The following is a 22,276-nucleotide window of genomic DNA, read 5'->3' on the forward strand; positions in this document are numbered from 1 at the left end:
TGTAAGCAAAAATATAGACACATTTATATTTGATACTATCATAGTTTTTGGGATCAATTATTTTTGCATGTTGTGTATTTAATTTATTTATTAATTAATGTACTCTGTTGTATATATGTTAATATTAATTAATGTACTCTATTATACCTATAAGTGTGAAAAGCAATAAACTTTTACCTCTTTGTATTATACATATCATTGTTATGTATTTATAAGTTTCTAATTCTAAACGGGTTATAGTTCATGAACATTTTAAAGTATATCATGTTAGGGTATAGAAATATGTGAAAGTTTAATATTGTAAAAAAATGGATTAAAATATTATAACTCCTATACATAGAATGTATCTATTTTTTTAGATAGATAGAACTATAGTAGTATATATTTTATAATGTTGCTTTTTATTTTTTATATCTTAGCTGTTTTTATTCATTTTGGTAGTCTTATTCAAAATTTTAAACCTTTTAATACTTTATAAGTAGGACCCTTATTGTCACATATCCATCTAGTTATTGCCCACCCTCTCCCCACATTTCTCCACCTTTTCACACCGTATCAAATATCAACTTTCAGTATAAGTTTCCTATTTTATTTTTTTCGAAAGTCTTTATTTCATTTTGTGGACCATGGGTAGATTGCTAATCTCTTTCATTCATTATCCTTTTTTTAAATTTTAACGTTGATTTCTATTTTTAGATAAATATTTGTTCATTGTACTTCATAGTATATATCTAATATTGTGTTAATATTGTTAGAATGTACCTTTCGGCCATCATTGGGTGGAGATTCTGGGGAAGATTATTAACTAGACTTCTATAGGCTAATGTTCATTTCAATGGATCCAGTATCCGTACGTCAATTTATGTAGTAAATTATGTTATAATTTGTGGTGTTATGTTGTACATACGATATAGGTTTGTTTTGTTTTTACAGGTGAGAGTTTCTGTTCCTGGGCTATTCTATCGAGCTTTTGCTAGTCAACTAGGAGATTTTATTATCTTCAAAGATAATTATGAAAATGAATTTAGGGTGATTTTGAACAAGAATGGAGCCTTTGCTCACTTTGCAAAGGAATTTGAAAGTATGGTTCGACACTATAATATTAGATATAGAGCCTGGATGCGTGCATATTATAAGGGAGATAATGTTCTTTCTATCTTGATCTGGAATTTTGATGGGTCTTGGATTGTGTATCCTAGACCAAATCAACTAATAACGATTTTATCACCCCATGTAAATCGCAACTCTCTAGGTCGTGTCTGGGGTCTAGCAAGGAACAATGCTTTAGTTGAGGAGGGGGACCTTGTACCTATTAGCGTTTTTTATATATACCTCCGTTGTCTCCCTGGATGACACAACCAGTCGCCCTTCCTCCACCAAGCCCTTCCTTCATGATATAGGGGACTAGCCATCATAGTTCAGGGGGATCGATTCACATTGCTACAACGGGCTCTACCGTTCAAAGTCGTCGTCAATACTCTAATGCTCAAGGTGCTATTGGATAGGTCCGGGCTAACAATGAAAGTAAATGAATATGAAAACAAGTCGATCTATATCCACAGTAACTAATCTTTTTAATAATTTTCTTACACGGTTAGGTTGTTAGTCTAATGTTTTTATATGTAGTCATGTTTAGGGTAAATGTGGATAGACATCCTTTGATATTTGTTTGCTTCAGTCCTATGACTCATCAGCTCTATTTTGGATTTTTTCTTATGTAGAAGCTGGGGCTAGAAGCTTTTCAAATTGGTTACATCAAACCTAAAGTAATGCAACATCGTTAGTTGTGTGAGAAAGATACAAGCTGTAGTTTATTATGCTTATTAAAGTTGATTCTATGGTTTATCCATCAAGCTGACTATGTGTGTGTGTGTGTGTGTGTGCGTGCGCGCGCGCGCGCGTGCGTGTGTGTGTTATTTATTTATTAATTATATATTATTCTGATGGTGAATGATTTGATGAAATAGTTACATGTCACTCATGTTGGGAATAATACACCATTCCCCCTTGAGAAAACACCTTTGACAGAGAAATAAAATAGACACAATCACAACACAAGAATTTAACGTGGAAACTCCAATTACCGGAGAAAAAACCACGGCCGTTGTCAAATGACAACCAGAGAATATCACTATGTGAAAATTGTTACAACACATAGACTTCTTTCTCTCACCGGCACCCCAGTACACCCACACTCTCTCAAAGCAAATATCTAACTACACCTCACAACACTCTCTAATCAAAGAGTACAGAGGAAAAAGAAAAATCAGATACAAGCTTAAAGTGTTTCTGACTGGTGCAAAAACAAATGGAGAACTTAGCCTCATATTTATAGCCTAGGCCACCCACTCCATTTGCTATCCTAAGCAATGTGGGACTAATTCAACCAAATCCTAACAATCTCCACCTTGATTGAAATAGTCACACATCTTCAGCTTCCATTGTCAACACCGACAATTCTTTGCTGCCATTGTCTATACCGACAATCATAGTTCAGAGAACTATCATACTCCACCATGAAAGTATACTCACTTGGAATTAGACCACTCCAAGCATTTCGCCTTGGTACAGATCGAAACCTTGCTGAAAATTCATGGTGCAACTTCCAAATTGGCTTTTCCTGGAAGTTCTTCAGCCATCGACCTAACTCTGCCACACACCTTGCATCTTAACGCCAACCAATGCCCGTGTGCAATTGTGGACCCGATTGCCACAACTTATCCTTATCCATGGCAGTGCGGTAATACCATGAGGATACTTCTTGTCTTCTAGAGAACATCATCTTCTCTCATAGAGAGAGAAATATTGCAAGTATCAGATTGAGAGTCTTTTTCTGAAACCGCATTACCTGGACAATTTCTCCTTACATGCCCAGGCTTTCCACATTTCCAGCATGTTACACTCCTTCCACGATTTCCTTTTCCATAATTGTCACTTCTAGCTACAAGCGCCAAATCTGATGAAGTGCTATCCTCATTTTTCATTCTTCTTTCTTCAGCAATGAGCTTACTGGCAACTTCTTCAAAATTCAGAGTTTTCTTCCCATACATTAAAATAGGTTTGATATACTCATAGGAAGAAGGAAGAGACAATATGAGCCTCAGTGCCTTATCTTCATCATTAATTTTCACTCTAATTGCCTCTAATTCAGAGACAATACCATTGATAGCACTAAGATGGTCGGAGATTTTCACATTGTGATCCATGCGTAGATTATGGAACTGCTCCTTCAATAACAACCGATTTGAGATGCCCTTTGCCTGATACAACCCTTCGAGTTTATCCCAAAGTTCCTTGGCTGTTTTCATTCCTTGCACATTTGCAAGAACATTCTTAGCCAAACACAGGCGAATAGCACTTGCAGCTCTCAAATCTAGTTCCTCCCAATCTTCATCCTTCATACCAGAGATCCTCTCCTTCAACGCCTTGTGCAAACCTGATTGTATCAACACATCCTTGACTTGTATTTGCCACAAGCCAAAATTGATTCTTCCATCAAATTTTTCTATTTCAAGCTTCACAGCAGTTGAATATCCTGACATTGTTGCAACCGTATACTGGAATAGTATAACTCAACTGTAGACCGTGCACTAAGAAGGGTCCCCAGGAAAAAGAGGTGGGTCACAATGGACACACTTAAATACCAAGTCTTTCCTTAGCCAGAACCTATCCAAACTGCACTCTCACAGTGTCACACTGCCTTCCAGCAACAACAACAGCAACCAAAGGTCAACCTCAAGCCACATGACAAAATTCTTTTCTGATGTGGAAGGTCAGACTAGGCTGCAACCACAGAGCATACTAAGAATAAATCACACCGAACCGAAGCTCTGATACCACTTATTGGGAATAATACACCATTCCCCCTTGAGAAAACATCTTTGACAGAGAAATAAAATAGACACAATCACAACACAAGAATTTAATGTGGAAACTCCAATTACCGGAGAAAAAACCACGGCCGTTGTCAAATGACAACCAGAGAATATCACTATGTGAAAATTGTTACAACACATAGACTTCTTTCTCTCACCGGCACCCCAGTACACCCACACTCTCTCAAAGTAAATATCTAACTACACCTCACAACACTCTCTAATCAAAGAGTACAGAGGAAAAAGAAAAATCAGATACAAGCTTAAAGTGTTTCTGACTGGTGCAAAAACAAATGGAGAACTTAGCCTCATATTTATAGCCTAGGCCACCCACTCCATTTGCTATCCTAAGCAATGTGGGACTAATTCAACCAAATCCTAACAACTCAATAGGGATTCTTCATCGTGCATGGCCCTTGATGTCTATTATCCTTCAAAGGAAGAAACTCTCTTGGTTATGCTCTGTATAATAAATAAATAGAATCAACAAATAGTATAATGAATAACTGCACATCCAATCTAGAACAAAATAAATTGGTGTCGTTTATAGTAACAGACTTAATTACCGATCTTACTATATCGCGTGTGTTCATAGTTTCAATTTTTTGGTTGGATATTAAAGGAGTGAAATATTTATTCTATTTTTCTATGTATCGTATTTTCTTTAAAATAGATATTAATAAATTCGAAAACGAAAACACTAACTGAATGGAGTGTTAAGATTAATATATTATCGGCGTCGGTGGAGAAAGACTAGGCAGTAACTTTTACATTTTGTGATGGACGTAATTGTCCTTTTGAATTCCCATGGTTATCATCTTCTTCTCTTCTTTGACTTTTGACCTACCCAACTACCACACGGCACAGACAACTATCTTCTGAATCAATTTTTTATGAAACACTATTGAGTACTCTATATTGGCGGTGCACAGGAACTACTCCTGAGGAAAAAGTTTTCATCGTTTCGTGTAGCTTGCTTGCGTATATGTATCGCCTATTCTTGTAGTATCGATTGCCTAATATTTTCGCTTACTTTTAAAATTTTGTGAAACTTTCAAGATTGATTAAAAAATTTACATATACAAATGAACCCAGACGTGGAGATGCACTTTGTGTCAAATATTTGCTCCTGAAGTATGGTCTTTGTCCTCGACCCATATCTGGTTAGAATCAATTATTTCCTCAAAAGTCCTTTTTCGCTTTTCGACGGTGCCTCTCCTTTTTAACTTTGGCGTACTCCCCTTCGTCTTTGCCTTTACCTCTCTCTACTGCTCCCATGCTCCACCGACATGATCTCTTTGTTTTTTCCTTCTTCTCCGCATCGTTACCTCTCTTCTGCAATTTATGAAGTCCATCCCATGTATCCTTATTATCGAAAAACTCCTTTTCCGGATACTACAAAAACAACACAAGCATTATCCCAGCTTTTGTCATTCATCCATTGCGTTTAAAATGGTAACTTTAATTTCTCTTTGATTCTTGAAAACAAAAAATTTATCGTTTTGTTTACTTTTAAAATTAAATATTATTTTTAACCATATTTAATTAAGTTAGACTAACACTTTTAAAATTAAATAATAATTTTGAAAATATTATATTAACTTGCTATTTCATGTTTGACATTTTATTCACATATATCTAATACAAAAGTAATTTATAAGAGTAAATTTGTTTTCACTATTTCCTTTAGGATAATGTATTATATCATTCTAAGATTTTTGAGATAAATATAAATTACACATAAATAAAACAAAATTTTTACGTTGTTTGATGATTTCAAAAGGTAAACTTAAACATTTTAAAAAATTATAAAATTAGCCAATAAATCAAAGTTGAATACAATAAATTTTATTTTGTCCATTGATTTATTTTTCTTAGTACTATTGTCATAACCATCTTTGTTATTAATAAATTTTTAATTAATTTTTATTTTTATTTTTATGCCTTAAGTTTTATCAGTTAAAATGATTTAGCCATTATATCAAGCAACAATGATATAGTTCACTTAGATATAATAGAAGAAATAATTAAAAATAAATGAAATGTAAGGGTATTATATGCTTTTTTATTAAAGAAAAGAAAAAACTATTAATAATAATAAATAAAAAAACTATTAATAATATTATGATGTTATTTTTTACTCTGATTGTATATTATTAATAACTAAATAATCTTAAAATTAAATGTCATCAGCGGTGATGATATTTTGATTTCGAGGTACCTAACCGACTTAGAAACCTTAGATAATTTGAAAAAAGGATTTCTGATCTTATTATGCAGATGATTTGTGAGATAGTGCTTTCTTCCCTTAAAATACATTACTTTTTTGTGTTGGATTTTCTATTGTTAAAGCCTTGTGTGAGTTGGTTTTTGTTAGAGTATATAATAGAATGAATGAATATAATTTAGGAATAAGACGTGGTTTTATGGTTGAAATTATTATGTAGCCATCAGTTTCGACCATTCTCCAATATGACTTTGTTATTCCTATTACACCTAACAAGCTTTTTGTTGACTATTTTCTTTATAGATCAAGCAAGTCATATAGTTTTCAATGTGAAGCTGCCAATATTTCTAGACGGTACGTACTGTCTTTGTTCCACTCTAATTCATTCAATTGATTTTTTCAATTGACGTTGTGCTAGTTTTTTTTTTAGAATCTTAATATTAAATTCTGTATTTTGTGAGATATGATCTTGGATACTACACAAGATGATAAACAGGGATTTAAGCAGTTTGATATATGTACACATTTTGCTGTAGTGGTATATTTATATGGACTATTCTGGCAAGTTAGCTAGAAATAAAAGATTGGGCATCTTAAGAAGTCGAAAGAGGGGGAGATACACATAAGACAGCATAATTCCTTATGAAAATGGTTAGTAGGACCCGAAATATATTTCATTTATTTAAACTGTATCCTGCTAACATTCGTTCAACTACTTTACTGCTTCATATATTCAATGGTGTATTAGATTATTATTAGGTAAAGCTTAAATTGCAGATAAATACTTTTAGCATTAGAATTATTAAGATGTGATTTTTTTTTTATTTCCTAATCATTTATTTATTAAATTTATTTAATGCAGTTAATCCAAAAACGTCTCAATGCATGTGTGTAGATTTGCACACTTCCTCGGGTTTATTATGCTCTGTACAAATAGGTTTAATAAATACGTCTATCCATGCAAAGTTAATTAACATCAAAACATTTATTGTTATTATGCTTTACAACCATTCAAATACTTAATTGTGCGTATGTATATGTGATTAATATAGTTTGTATATGGCAGTTTGAACTTCGACTGTGCAATTATAATTGTATGCATCATTCTTACTTTTCATTTCAGCCTCAGGCTCAAATTTATCTCGCCATAAAGATTCTCATCCCGAGCCAATTGCCAAAGATCATATGTTAGCATTTGCTTAATGATTTTTTAAACAGATCGAAAATTTAGCCCACACGATGATTTGTGTATTTCTTTCCTTCTTATAAGTCAAAAGCATTTTTAAATTAACATAGCCTAACTGATCTGTTACTATGGTGTGTCATTTGTTAATATGAATTTTAGGGAAGCTCGTGGTGTGTTGCATATCAGTTATGGATTCAATAAGTGCGATACTATCTCAGAAACAAAAACTGGTATTATTATAGTTTTTATTTATATGTTCCTATTTTTGGTAATTGGTCATGCAATAAACAATTAAGCAAATTATGTTTTCATAGTACATGGTGAATTGTGCAGTACTCATATAGCTAAAAGTTTTTTAATTTAAAATCTACTATTTTTTCTCCAATTTACATATTCTATTATCATAATATGCATTCATGTGCATGATTGTGTGTACGAAACTATAAATAAGTTCAACAATTCATATAGTTAATTTATTCCCTTTTTTGTGGTAGATATATTTGGTTATGTGGTCATCCAAATTACAAATATTTTTATTGTGGAGCTAAAATGTGGATATCAAAAGCTACTTCAAAGTCTAGAAGTAGTGCCATACTATTATTTAGTTTGTGTTGTATGAGCGATAATGTCTCATTACCGTTATTGAAAGAACCACCGGAATTGCTTTCTAATTTAGTATATGATAATAATACCAAAGCCAAATTATATCAGAAGAATATAAGGTCATTTAATGAAATGTTTGCATTTACCTTAATGGGAGAAAAGATACAATACAAATTAAATAAGGGTTCTGCTCCACCAATGTTTATGATAAATGGTCAAAATTATTACTCAATTGGTAGTTTGATGCCTGAGCATTCAAGTAAACCGAAATTTGCCCAGCTATATATATACGATACAAAAAATGAAATCCATAATAGGATGTCTTCTATTAGGTAAGTTCTTTATATTTTAGAGGCTTTTTTCTTTTAGTGATTGACTCATTTATTTTAATTGTTCTACTAATTTATCTTTTGTTTCGGTCTATGCGTAGTATTAAATCCAGTGAGTCCGCCATTGAATGTTATATAGTTGCTGCTTTGAGGGACATGTTCGATGCATACAATCCGCTGGCTAAATCTTTTCGTTATGCAAGAGATAGATGGACGAAAGATAAAAAAATGGATATAAGACTTCGGTTAATAAAGAATAGCGATACCGATGGCATAAGATATAATATGCCTACTGTATTTGAAGTTACAGCACTGATTGTTGGTGATATAGATTCGGATGAATCTAATAGGGATGTTATAATCGAGACACACTCAAAAATATTGAACCGAATTGATGTTAAGCACCCTTAATATCTTGCACTGCAATATCCATTACTTTTTCCTTATGCAAAAGATGGATTTAGGGCTGATCTTTTAGTCTCTCAGAATAGAATGCGTAAAAACAAATATAAGAAGGATATAATCAGTATAAGAGAATTTTTTTTCGTTTAGGATTCAAATAAGAGATCATGAGTCATCAGTTTTAACTAGATCCAGACGGTTGTTCCAACAGTTTTTGGTCGATAGTTATACAATAGTCGAGTCTGAGCGATTGCAATTTCATAGGTATAATCAAAAGAAGTTTCGAATGCACAAGCTGAACGGTCTACATGAATGTCTGGTGCAGGGAGAGACAATTGCAACAAAAACTGGTAGGCGGATAATACTCCCTGGTACATTTGCTGGCTGTTCGAGGTACATGTATAACAATTGTAAGGATGCATTTGCTATTTGTTGCTATGCTGGATATGCAAGCTATTTTATCACTATCACATGTAATCCTGAATGGAAAGAGATTAAAGAATGTGTATCTCCTTACTCTTTGAAACCTGAAGATAGGCCAAACATTATATGTTGCATCTTTAAGATAAAGCTTGAGGAGTTGATCAGTGATTTAAAAAAGAGTGATGTGTTTGGAAAGCCAAGAGCAAGTTAGTCAATTATAGTCGTTTACCTTTTTCCTTTGTATTTTATGGAACTATTTATTGAATTCTCACTTTTTTCGTCTTTTTGTTTTGTTTAAGTAGTTTCTACCGTCGAATTCTAGAAGAAGGGACTTCCATACTGCCACATATTGCTCTTTTTACATCCAAATGTAAAGCCACATAATTCACAATACATCGATTTTTATATCTCTGCAGATATACCTGATCAGTCTCAAAACCCAATGCTATATTCTTTGGTTGAGAGATTCATGGTTCATGGTTCATGTGGTGTGCTTAATCCAAAGAGTCCATGTATGGTGGATGAAAAATGCTCCAAATTCTTCCCTATGAGTCCACGAGCCAAAACCACGATAGATGAAGCAGGATTTCCCAAATATATGAGACCTGACAATAATCGAACAATCTTTAAGAAAGATGTTGATCTTGACAATTGATTTATAGTGCCCTATAATCCACAGTTACTAGCAAAATATGGTTGTTATATTAATGTTGAGTACACCTGTCAGTCGGTTGCCATTAAATATCTATTTAAGTATGTTCATAAGGGCAATGACTGAGTTACAACATTATTTTTCTTGATGATGGATTTGGTTCAGCTGTATAGGTAGATGAGATACAAAATTATTATGATTGTAGGTACATTTCTACTTGTGAAGCTGCTAGGAAGTTATTTGGTTTTGAAATTCAGTATAAAGAATTGAACGTCATTAGATTTCCATTTCATCTTCTAGGTCAACAGTCACTAATATATGAAGATAATGATGCAATTGATAATGTTGTGCATACTGCTAAACAAAAGGTAAGCATGTTTATGGGCTGGATGGCTGCAAATAAAGAATTTGAGTTTGCACAGACTCTTAATTATACTGAATTTCCTTCCTACTTTGTTTGGAACAAACAGAGTTATGATTAGAGATTGCGGAAGCAGAGCCAAGTCATTGGTCGACTGTCACATATGCCTCAGGGACATGGAGAAGAATATTATTTAAGGTTGCTACTAAATCTGAAGAAAGGGTGCACTTCATTTGAGGATATAAGAACCATTGATGGTATTGTACACGATACGTAGAAAGAGGCTTGCTATGTGCTTGGACTTTTGCAGGATGACAAAGAATATATTGATGCATTAAAAGAGGCAAGTCTATGGGCTTCTTCCGATTATATTAGGAGACTATTTGTGGTCTTGCTAACATCAAATAATATGGGAAGACTAAAGTATGTGTGGCAGCAATGTTGGGCTTATTGCTCGGATGATATTATATACGAACTAAAGAAGATGTCTATGGAAAAATGTTGGTATCGGGGTATTCTTACATTGATATACACAATTCTAATACATGTATGTTGTCTTATTAATTTTGTACTATTCTTTTAAAGGATCTTTTGCTAACACTTTTCATTTACCCTTTTTTTTGTAGAAGTTCATCTACATGATAACGAGATACAAAACATTTGCCTTATGAAAATTGAGAGAATTATGCAAAGCAACGGCCGTTCTTTAAGGGAATATCCAGAAATGCCATTTCCGGAGAATGTTTCTACCTTTGACATAGAAGATTTTGTGTTATATGATGAGTTAAATTTCGACAGAGAATAACTACTCACAGAATCAGTTCGGTTAATCACTATGACGAATCAAGACCAAAAAGTGGCTTATGATGAGATTATGGGTGCAGTACATGATTGCGTCGGTGGATTCTTTTTTGTTTATGGTTACGGTAGTACTGGAAAGACATGTTTATGGAATATACTTTCAACAAACATCTAATCCAAAGGTCAGGTTCTGTTGAACGTTGCCTCAAGTGGAATGTCCTCATTATTGTTGCCTAATGGAAGAACTGCGCACTCGCGCTTTAAGGTTCCATTAAGCATTGGTGAAGACTCGATTTGCGACATAAATCCTGGTTCATCGCTTGCAAGACTCATCTCATTTTCGAAGTTAATAATTTGGGACGAGGCTCCAATATTAAGTAAGTTTTGCTATGAAGCGCTAGACAAGTATTTTAAGGATATACTCCGATTTGACGAAGGTTTCTGAGCAAATTTTCCTTTTGCTGGTAAAGTCGTTGTCCTTAGCGAGGATTTTCGACATATTCTTCCAGTGGTTCCGTTTGGATCAAGCGAAGATATTGTTCGTGCTTGCAAGGTGTTAGAGTTACGTCAAAATATGAGGCTCTCTAGAGATTATTTGAATTGCCATGATAAAGAGACCATGGATTTTGCTACATGGTTGCTACAGGTTGGTGATGGATTGTTTGGGGACAATATAGCTGGGGAATCCAAAATACAAACACCTCATGAGTTTCTTTTAACATCTGAGAAATCTTTAATAGGCGATTTAGTTGATTTTGCCTTTCCTAATATGCTAAATTCACTGTCAAATTATGATTTTTTCAAGAAAAGATGTATTTTGGTTCCTACTCTCGATGTCGTGTCAGAAGTTAACACCTATGTCATGTCACTGATTCCTAGTGAGCGCAAAGAATATTTGAGTTCTGATTATGTGTGTACAGAGGAAGGTAACATGGAAGCTGAACTATACACGATGAGTCCAGAGATGTTGAATTTGATTAATTTTTTAGGAATTCCACAACACAAGTTAGAACTCAAGTTTGGTGTTCCCATAATGCTGTTACGAAACATTGATCAATCAAATGGGTTATGTAATGGAATAGAGCTCCAAGTTTGGCGACTTGGAGATCATGTTGTGGAATGTTTGATTCTTATAGGTCGCAACGTTGGCGATGTTGTCTTGATTCCTCGCATGAATTTGGTCCCTAACAACAAAAAACTAGCAGTGAAATTTACACGTAGACAGTTTCCATTGATGCTGTCTTTTGCAATGACAATAAATAAGTCTCAAGAATAGACTTTATCCGTGGTTAGAGTTTATCTTCTGAGATCAGTGTTCACACATGGACAACTATATGTGGTTCTTTCGAGAATCAAGAACAAATCTAATCTCAAGATGTTGATCTTAGATACCGATGGAGTTTTCTCTAGACATACCATAAACGTCGTTTACCGAGAAGTATTTAGCAAATTAGGAATATCTACTTATTAGGTTATATATATTTAAATTTTTGTATTATGTTAGATTTATTTGTCCCAGTATTTTTTGGGTTTGATAAATGATCCAACTTCTAAGGCTTTTCGTTAAATTATGTAAGCTTAATTTAACTCATCACATCACATGTAATATATGGCTTCATTTTAATAAAATATAACAACATAGGTAAAGGAAGCAAGTATTTAAAAGAACATGCATTCATCGTATCCGTGCTTGGCATGGGTGATAAAACTAGTAACTTCTCAAATAAGTAGGACTTATCAAGCCAAAGATCCCAATATAAATAAATATTTGGAGGAAACACTAGAACAATTAGCCTTATTCTAGGGAGCAGAGGTTAGGCATATTACTCGAGAATTGAACAACTGAGCTGATGCCTTCTCTAAATTGGCCAGCACCAAGTCAGGGGCAACAATAGAAGTCTAATCCAAGAAACTTTCCACACCCCATCAAAAATCAAAGAAGTCGACAATTCAGATGCACTGATGGAAACAAACCCAAATCTAGGGTGGATGACTCCATCATCGAATACCTTAAATTTGATATCCTCCCTAAAAAGGAAAAGAGGTGAAGAGGCTCATAAGGGACGCACAGAACTATACTTTGGTCTACAACGTACTCTATAAAAAAGGATTTTTATACCCTTAATAAAGTGTGTTCCAACCTCATCGACCGAAGAAGTCTTACAAAAAGTCTATAGTGGCATCTATTGAAATCACTTGGGAGCTAGGCCTTGGAGGGCTTACTTAGTGCTTGTGCTAAGGAGTTAAGGGCTAAGGGCTGGAGCGTAGGATGCATTGACTATCAGAACCCCCGGAGAATTCTAATTCAAGTTAGATCCATTAGGTTCTTTGATTTTATTCTTCAGAAACGAGAGACAAGAAAACATATTTTTTATCGAAAAAAAAGAACAATATCAAATAGACCAAGATCCAATTTCCCACCATTTAGTTGGAATGGATCCTAAACCCATACCCATAACGTTGGAGGGGGATAGCTACTACTATATTTTATTTTATATGAAACTTCAATCTGTTTTCAAGGTAGACCTTTTGCCAGATCCCTATCCAAGAAAGACTTGCGAACAGGCTTCTATTGGCCAACCTTACAAAAGGAGGCAGCCGACTTTGTTAAAAGATGATAGCGTTGCCAAAAATATGCCAATTTTCATGTAACACCATCAGAAGAGCTCGTTAGCATCACCTTACCTTGGCCATTCGCAAAATAGGACTTGGACCTCCTCGGACCATTTTCTCAAGCACCCGAACAGGTAAAATACCTCATAGTTGGGTTGATTACTTTACTAAGTAGATCGAGGCAGAACCCCTGGCAACTATCATGGCCGAAAGAAGTCAGAAATTCCTCTACAAGAATATTGTTACCCGGTTTGGAGTCTTATACTCTATCACCACAGACAATGAAACGATTACTGACTCAATATTTAGAAATCTGGTGGCAAGCCTGAAGATTAAGCATTAGTTTACGTCGATAGAGTACCCTCAAGCCAATGGACAAACAGAAGTTGAGAACAAAGTCATACTGGCCGGGCTCAAGCGAAGATTATAAGATGCAAATGGTGCATGGGCCAAAGAGCTCCCCCAAGTCTTGTAGGCATATCGGGCAACTCCCTACTCAACAACTGGAGAATCCCCATTTCGACATGCTTATGGCATAGAAGCCATGATTCCAATAGAGGTCAATGAAGAAAGTTCAAAAGTGAAATTCTACAATGAAGTGAAAAACGTTCGATCTCAAATGAAAGAACTCGATCTCCTTCCAAAAGTTCGAGAACAAGCTCGGATAAGGGAGGAAGCATGGAAGCAAAGGATGACCATAAGGAAAAACAAGAAAGTCATTAGAAGAAACTTCGCCACAAACAACCTCATACTAATCCGAAATGACATCGGCATACAGAAGTCGAGCGAAGGAAAGTTGGTCGCAAATTGGAAATGACCTTACAAGATCATTGAAGTCTTAGGAAAGGGTTACTTTAAAGTGTCTTACCTCAAGGGAATTGATGTCCCAAGGTCGTGTCATGCATGCAACATAAAGAGAGATTACAGCTAAGAAGCGAACCTTGTTCTCTAGTGTACTCTTTTTTCCGACTTCATGATTTTTTTCAGACAACATTTTTTTTCCTGAAGGGGGTTTGAATGAGGCATCACAACAAGGGCTATGAGTTACAATAGAAAACTCTTAGTAACTAAATAGCATTTATAAATCATTCTTTCAATAATGATAATTCATTATTTATTCCATTGATTACTCTACTAACACGCACTAATTTAAGATTGGTAAAGTGCAAAAATTATTGCTCGACCTAAGATGGTCAGCAAGATAAAGCGACAAGATCCAAATTAGTATAAGAAGTTACATACGCAGATCATGGCTAAAACCCGAGAAGCCACTCGTACAAAACAAGTCGGTAAAAGAAGTGGCTCCAAAATGAACCACAAAAGTAACTTAACAACAAATACAATCGACTTCAAAAAGTTGGCACTAAGTATTCAAAAATGGAAAAGAGAATTATCATAACCTACTTAACAGGGGACTCTAAGTTATCTGACCTTATAAAAACTCACTTAACATGAGTTAAGGAAAGAGTCAATAACTTAGAAAACCATTCACAAATTTAAAGATGAATGTTATTTTGAAAAACATTTTGTCAACATGCAAGTCAAAGTTATGAAAACACTTATAAATAACAATAAGTGTAGCAAAAGCTACAACGTTTCAAAAAGCTCTCAAAAGGATCGAATCCATCAATAAATAGTGTCTCAAAAATTTAACCAAACTAAACTATTACAAAATAAAAGTATTCACAAAACCCACGGATCAGACCATCAAATATCAAGAAATGAAATTACGAGGGAGGATACAATTCAGCAGAAGTCATGTTGGAAGCTTCTTCAGGTTAAGCAGAGGAGATAGGGAAAGTCTTTTTAAGTTGGGTTGGAGAAAAGGAGGGTTCTTTGTCTATCTAAGTTGGAAAGCTTTGGGAAGCTTCCTCAACCCGAGCTCCTGATGTCTTGGGATTTTCTGAAGGGATGTCATCATCAACGAGAGGAACAATTTTTCCATCAATCACAATCATCTCGGGATTAAGAGAGAGATCCACATCGGGAGCAACAATCCGGAACTGAGCTTTTAAGTTCTTGGTCATTTCATCCATACCTTGGGAAATTGACTCCTCCATATTAACATATCCTTCTTTCAATCTCGCGACTTTATCCACCAAATCCAGTTTCTCCTCAAAAACTCGAGTGTAACTCTCCTCAACCTTCTTTTTTTAACCTTTTGCCATGACACAGGGAGCTTCAACATGCTTTGCCCTCTCTCAAAGCTTTAAAAGGTCAGAAATAAAAGTTTCCTTCTCCTCCTCCAACTCCTACTTAAAATCCCGCAAAGATGTCACCTCAGCTTGCAAGTCCGTCAAAGTTCGCTGAGTGGCACCAAAGGGAGTCTCTTCAAGATGTCTTAGTAAAAGCAGAATAAATCTTGGCCATCCCAATTCCACCTTGGGTTGAAACTTGAAGGTGATTTTTTTTATAGAGACATCGTCCATACTAATAAAAATGTGGGGAAGGACGTATTTTTCACAAAAAATTACAGCATCAAATCCCTGTTCATACACACTTCTAGACTCGGAAGTCTTATGTTTTTTTCGATTTCGGCTAAGGAAAAGGAGGAACGGGGAAAATAGTTTGAATACCAAATTCAGCAGGAGGAGTAAGATGAGAAGGAGGAGTAGGATCAGAAAGAGTCTTAATTAAGAAAGAAGGACCTGAGTGTGACTTGGAAGGAGAGGAGAGGTCACCCGACTTACCGGCCTCTTTCAATTGAATAACTCAGGCAACATCATTCCTTTTGGCTTGGCATAGGGTTGTTAGAGAATTCAATCCACTAGTCATCCTTTTTGCAAAATCAAGTATCAATGTCGGATTACATAAGCATAATAAATATCAATAAAAATGTATCTACAAATGCAAAGAAAGTACTACCTAGCTTAGTACGCATGTAGCTCGATTTTTCTACCAGAAACTTCTTGGTATCAAGGTTAGGAGCTCGACCCAAATACTCTTGGAACAGGGTGATTATACACTCCTCTACATCATCTAAATCCTCTAAGTTGTATTTTATAATTGTGAAAAACTCCTCCTAATAAAGGTTAAAAAGGGTTTTGTCTCTCTCATTCAGAAATAAAGATTGGACACCCTCAACCGATCGAATCTTGAAAAATAATTTTTGAAATGATAGAAAGAAATCGTTAAAAATAGAAAAAAAATCTTCCTTCATTGAACAACTCATAAGAAAATCCAGCCCTATTTTTCGAAACTAAAGGGTTTGGTGAGTTGAAAAAGATAAAAGAAAACTTTGGAGGATAAGGGTAAGTCGAGTTCTGGACTTATTAGCTGATAAATTTTTATAAAACACAAGAATTAGGATGGAGTTAAGAAGGGGTAACTTTACAAAGATAGAGAATTTTAGATTCAAAATCAGAAAAATGGAGATTCACCACAGCTTAGTAAAAAAGTACTCATACATGTAAATAGAATGACATTCTGACTTGTCAAGTCGGGAAAAGATAATTCTCTCCTCGGGATCAGCAACCACAATCTCATATCTATCCTCATCCTCCTGACATAGTCTATATTGTCTACGAAAAGTTTAAGCATATTTGTTATCAATTACAGGAATAGCAAAAAACACTATAATATTTACCCAGTCTATGTCAAATAGAATTTTAAAATACATGTTGAGTATTACTAAATGAGACATACAGCTATACCTACAATACAGCAAAAAAAAAAAAAATCATCACAACAAATAAAAAAATCGAGTATAACAACACAAACATTCAAGCAAACTCCAAAAAAATCGGATCATATTCAACAACATAAAAGAATCCCATAATTCTTAAAGCATGTTGCAAATCAAGCAATCAAACCACATTATTAATTCGTTGTTCAAAATATCTATTGCAATATTGTTTGGTTTAGTTGTGGTTATACACGCCATTAGTTCGTTGTTCAAAATTGCCGCAAAACAATATCACCTCGACAGGAGGCCGTTCTGGTAGTGCCACTAATAATAATAATTAAAAATAGATTAGTGAAAAAGTAATTTTAATAATTGTAATAAAAGCATGCAATATAATTTACGATTACCAATATTATTTCTTTAAATATCAATATGAATTACAATTGTTTGATTAATATAATTATCCGTTACAAGATACTCGTATTATACCTTGTTAAACAAATTACTAAAATGAAAAGTCACTTGAGCATCTCCGCCAGTCAAACCCTAATTATTGTTATAAATAAGTAAAGCCGACTGCTCTGCTTTGGTGGCTATAGCCAATCATAATGACATGATGATATGATGATTCCATGACCAGTTTAACTTGAATGGATGTTACCATGCGATCTGATTATATATTGGACATCATTTATTCAATGAATGGTTGAACTGTTACAACTTTGAACCTTCCCACAATTCAAGACAAGGACGAATCATAACACAAACAATGAAATCAAGTTTTAAACCTTCATTCTTATCATTCATGTAATTATCCAGGCTTTCGAAGCTGCAAGTTACCAAAAAGTATGTATTACGTTCGTTAGCTTTCGCAGTACAGATAAGTAAATGCATTAACGTCTTAAGGGGATAACAAAGCACCATAAATGTTATTCATATAAAAATTTGGCTTAAACAAATTTTGCTATTTTTAAAATATATATTTTGGTCTTATTTTCTATTTTTTTTCTAAGTTATGCTACGTGACCAAATTATTTTGATAATTAAATTTAATCAAGCTGATCCAATAATTTATTGGCATAATAAAAATCAATTGAAAAAAGAAGAAACACATAAAAATAAGAAAAAAAAAAACTTGGTTAAATTTGGCTATAAAAATTAATTTATTTACCTAACATTTTTTAGTTCTTTAGGTTTAGTAGTTACTAAATTTAAATTTTGCTATTTACTGCTAATTCGTGCTATCATATACTTTAAATATTTGAGTAGTCATTTGTCACTTATTAATAAAAGTGAGAGATATTTTTTGTGAACGTGTTCAGAAATTAGAAATCATTTTGGTAGTTTATCTTTTATTTTTATGTTTTATATTTTCTGTTATTAAAATTTTATTAAATAAAAATTAAAAACAAAAGTTTATTATTATTTTGGAAGTTCTCTTTCTTATTCATAAAATTTAAAAGAGAAAATTCCACTCCCCTCCACTGCGAGATACTAAAATGACACTCCCATCTCCTCTATTTTATAAATGTACATTCTCCTCTCTTCTAACTTTTAAAAAACCTCATCTTTAATCCATTTTAAACTTTTTGTATTAACTAATATTAATTTTATCCATTTTTAAGAAAAAAGTTATTTTTTAAAAAAATACCCATTAGAAAAAATTTTATTTTTTATCATTTATCCTTTAATAAATTATTCTTTTATTATTGATTAAATTGTATTTTTTAAAAAAATTAATAATTATATTATTTTTTCTAAAATAACCTTCAATAATTTTTTAATTATTAAATTATAATTTTACCAAAATTTTGTTAACAATTTTTTATATTTTACTATTAATTTTTCAATATATATGTATATTATTTTAAATTAAATAAAAAATTTTAGTAAAATTATTTTTCAATATCAATATATATTAATTGTTATACATATTAATCGTGGTAAGATTTTTTTATTTAATATTAAAATAATATATATTGATAACAAAAAATTAATAAAAAATATAAAAATAATTGTTAACAAAAATTTTAGTAAAATAACACTTTAATTATTAAAAAGTTATTGAAGGGTAGGTATCTTAGAAAAAAATAATTTAATTATTAATTTTTTTGAAAATATTTTGGTAAAAATACAATTTAATTAATAAAAGAATAATTTATTAAAGTATATTTTAGTAAGCAAAATTTAATGATAAAAAATAAAATTTTTATTAATGGGTATTTTTTCAAAAAATAATTTATTTTTTCTTAAAAAATGGATAAAGTTAACCTTAGTTAACACAAAAAATTTAAAATGGATTAAAGAGGAAGTTTTTAAAAGTTAGAAGGGAAGAGAATTTACATTTATAAAATAAAAGAGAGGGAAATGTTATTTTAGTATCTAACAAGAAGAGAGAAGTGAAATTTTCTCAATTTAAAAAGTAGAACACATTAAAAATATTTATAAATCGAAACCCAAGGGGAATATTTTCAATACTTTTCCATTAATCAGAGAAATTGGTTTAAAAGATATAAAATATTGTATACTATACAATAACAGCTTTCATATTCACACTATTGTGTACCTGTTATGCACCCTTATTTTGTTGTATGATTTGAGGTAAGGATAACAAGAAATAAAATCACTTCCCAACAGGAAAAGAAAGATCAACCTTTTTTTATTGCTTTTGATGGTTTTAATTTAAACTTAACATACATGAATCAAATGCAAAGAAAAAGAGTTTAGTTTTGGGATTTTTTTTTTAAATGTGACTTTCAAAGTTAATGTAATAATACCTTAAACCAACTTTAAAATTTTTAAAAATTTTAATCAAATACTTTAATCTTTTAAAAAATTAATTACCAAATCAATCTTTAAAATTTATTTTGATTAAACAATAACTAAAAGTAGTCAATGAGTTATAGATCAAATAATATAGTTTTTTTTAATAAACGATTTATCAAATATAAAAATTATTTATAAAAAATAATGTTTTTTTAGTTATTTTGGTTGTATTTTATAATATTTTGAGAATATTTTTTTACGTTATAAAAAATGAGTATAATTTTGTCAGTGTATTAAAAAATTAGAGGCAATTTTAATAATTTATCATATAAATAAATATATGTAGTTTTTTTGTGGTGCAGCAAAGGACTAATTTGTCACGTGACACTCAATAATCATGTGGCGACTTCACGGTTTACATAACAAAATTGAAAATTGTCCTTTGACCAAAAAAAAAAAACAAAAAACAAAATTGTCCTTATTAATTGACAACAAAATTAACGTCGGATGTGCATTGTATAACAAAGATAATTGTTAGGGACTGATTTTTGAAATTAAATTTTTTGAGACTAAATTATCATATTAAAAAAATTCTTAACGACTAATTTGACGTATTACTCAACTTTAATTTATCAACACAATATTTCTTTCATTTCAAAATAATTTACTAATAAAACTATTAGTTAAATAATGTTATTTATTTATTATTGGTATTGGTATTTCTTTTGTCGATGTTATTGTTTTAAAATTAAAAAATATTAAAAAATTTTTAAAATTTATTATTTTTTTGTTATTTTTAATTATAATTTAATTATTATATTTTATTTTATACTTTTAAATATTAATGACTAAACAAAAATAATAAATTCTAATAATATTAAGCATCCTTCTAAAATTAATTTGCCGTTGTGTTGGTTTTCAAGTTTGTGTCTTTTTTTTTTTCACTTTAATTTGCAACACAGTATATACCTTGCTCAGTAATCTTCCAATCACGATCAAAGCCAGCAGCCCAGAAGAAATATCCACGAAGTCCCAGAGCCTGAGCAAACCCAATCTTCACGGTCACTGTCATTGGGTCATCGTACCCGACCCATGACGTTCCCGCGTACGAATACGCCGACACCGTATCTGGATCGTACACGACGGTGGCATCACTTTCCTTATTAAACACCTCAATCTGAAAATAAGGCACATCCCCACCGGATTCGGGTTTTATCCCAATAGCTGCTGCTCCGATTTCAGTCACATTCGGGTCAAGTAGGGTCCACTTCTTCCCATAAAGGGGCAAACCCATAACCACCTTCTTCGGGCAGATCCCAGCCCGAATCCATGACCGAAGCCCGTAAACAGCATTTACGTTCCCTTTCGGGTCGAATAACGCTGCTGGAGCTCCGGTATCGTTGTTCCACGCTCCGTGGAGGTCGTAGCTCATGACGTTGATAAAGTCAAGGGTCTTATTCATAGCGATCACCGGGTACGACGGCGCCGGACCGGCGGCGAGGATGAAGTCACTGGCGAAGTAGACGGCGGCTGTTAGGAGAAGCGGCGGACGGCCGGTAAGCTCTGACTCGGCGAGGATCGCAATACGCCACTGTCGGAGGAGGACGGCGAGGTCGCTCATCTCCACCGCAGTGCGCGGGAACTCCCAGTCGAGGTCGAGGCCGTCAAAGCCGAAACGGCGCGCGACGACTATGGAGGAGCCGATAAAGGCGGCTCGCGCATCTGCGTTTCCGGCGATGCGAGCGAAGAGAGCAGCGTCGCTGGCGGCGCCGCCGATGGAGACTAAGGTTTTGACGGGAGGGTACTTGGAGCGGAGGGTGGTGGTGAATTTCAAGAGGCTGGTGGCGTTGGAAGCGGTGATTTCGAGGGTGTAGGTCGTGTTGCTGGGTAAGAGGAACGCGTAGAAGATGTGTGTGAGATAGGTTGTGTTTATGGCGAAAACTGGAAATGTTTCTTGATCAAACCAGTATGAACCTTTGATGGGTGAAGAAGAAGCAGTGACGGTGGCGCGGACGGTGGTTATGGCTGTGGCTATTGCCATGAGCAGTGTTGTGAAAGTGACGGAATGTAGTAGACAGTGCATTGACATGATATGTGGCTGACTGGCTGTTGATTTTTTATTTGGTTCTAAGGACAAGAACTTTGTGGGATCTTAAGAGGTATTTATAAGTTACTAGAGAGCTGGAGCACGATATGACATGCATTGTTATGTTTTTATTGTTAAATATTACTTACGCTATTTTTTTAAAATTCTTTTTTTAAGAATCAATAAAAAGTAACTTATATTTTGATGTAGGGACGAAAAGAGCAAAGCAAAAAATGTTAGGCCAAAATGTTGTACAGGTTTTCACTTTTTCTTGCATGAATAGGCGAAATTGTCTGTCAACATACACAAGTCAAAATATCATTTTCT

The 22,276-nt window shown here is 33.5% G+C and overlaps 2 protein-coding genes across 2 annotated transcripts; one reads left to right on the forward strand and one right to left on the reverse strand.

The window, feature by feature from the left end:
• Window positions 1-10,893: 10,893 nt before the first annotated feature.
• LOC130965901 (uncharacterized) lies at window positions 10,894-12,135 on the forward strand. The gene is made up of 3 exons (XM_057890660.1): window positions 10,894-10,984; window positions 11,042-11,236; window positions 11,330-12,135. The coding sequence occupies exons 1-3, from the start codon at window positions 10,894-10,896 to the stop codon at window positions 12,133-12,135; spliced, it is 1,092 nt and encodes a 363-aa protein (XP_057746643.1).
• Window positions 12,136-17,490: 5,355 nt separating this feature from the next.
• LOC130967780 (class V chitinase CHIT5b-like) lies at window positions 17,491-21,952 on the reverse strand. Its single transcript, XM_057892785.1, has 2 exons — window positions 20,833-21,952; window positions 17,491-17,926 (listed from the first exon to the last, which is right to left on the reverse strand). Exons 1-2 carry the CDS (start codon window positions 21,950-21,952, stop codon window positions 17,901-17,903), a joined length of 1,146 nt encoding a protein of 381 aa, XP_057748768.1. The 3' UTR covers window positions 17,491-17,900.
• Between the last annotated feature and the right edge of the window lie 324 nt (window positions 21,953-22,276).

This window comes from Arachis stenosperma, chromosome 3, assembly GCF_014773155.1.
Source record: "Arachis stenosperma cultivar V10309 chromosome 3, arast.V10309.gnm1.PFL2, whole genome shotgun sequence".
Classification (NCBI taxonomy): domain Eukaryota; kingdom Viridiplantae; phylum Streptophyta; class Magnoliopsida; order Fabales; family Fabaceae; genus Arachis; species Arachis stenosperma.

Bases quoted from the DNA above. Each gene is read 5' to 3' on its own strand.
- LOC130967780 (XM_057892785.1), bottom strand. From the start codon at position 21,952: ATGTCAATGCACTGTCTACTACATTCCGTCACTTTCACAACACTGCTC. The intron at 17,927-20,832 runs GTATATACTGTG...GGTAACTTGCAG, and splicing joins TTGGAAGATTACTGAGCAAG to CTTCGAAAGCCTGGATAATT.
- LOC130965901 (XM_057890660.1), top strand. From the start codon at position 10,894: ATGACGAATCAAGACCAAAAAGTGGCTTATGATGAGATTATGGGTGCA. The intron at 10,985-11,041 runs GTAGTACTGGAA...TCTAATCCAAAG, and splicing joins CTTTTTTGTTTATGGTTACG to GTCAGGTTCTGTTGAACGTT. The intron at 11,237-11,329 runs GTAAGTTTTGCT...TTGCTGGTAAAG, and splicing joins GGACGAGGCTCCAATATTAA to TCGTTGTCCTTAGCGAGGAT.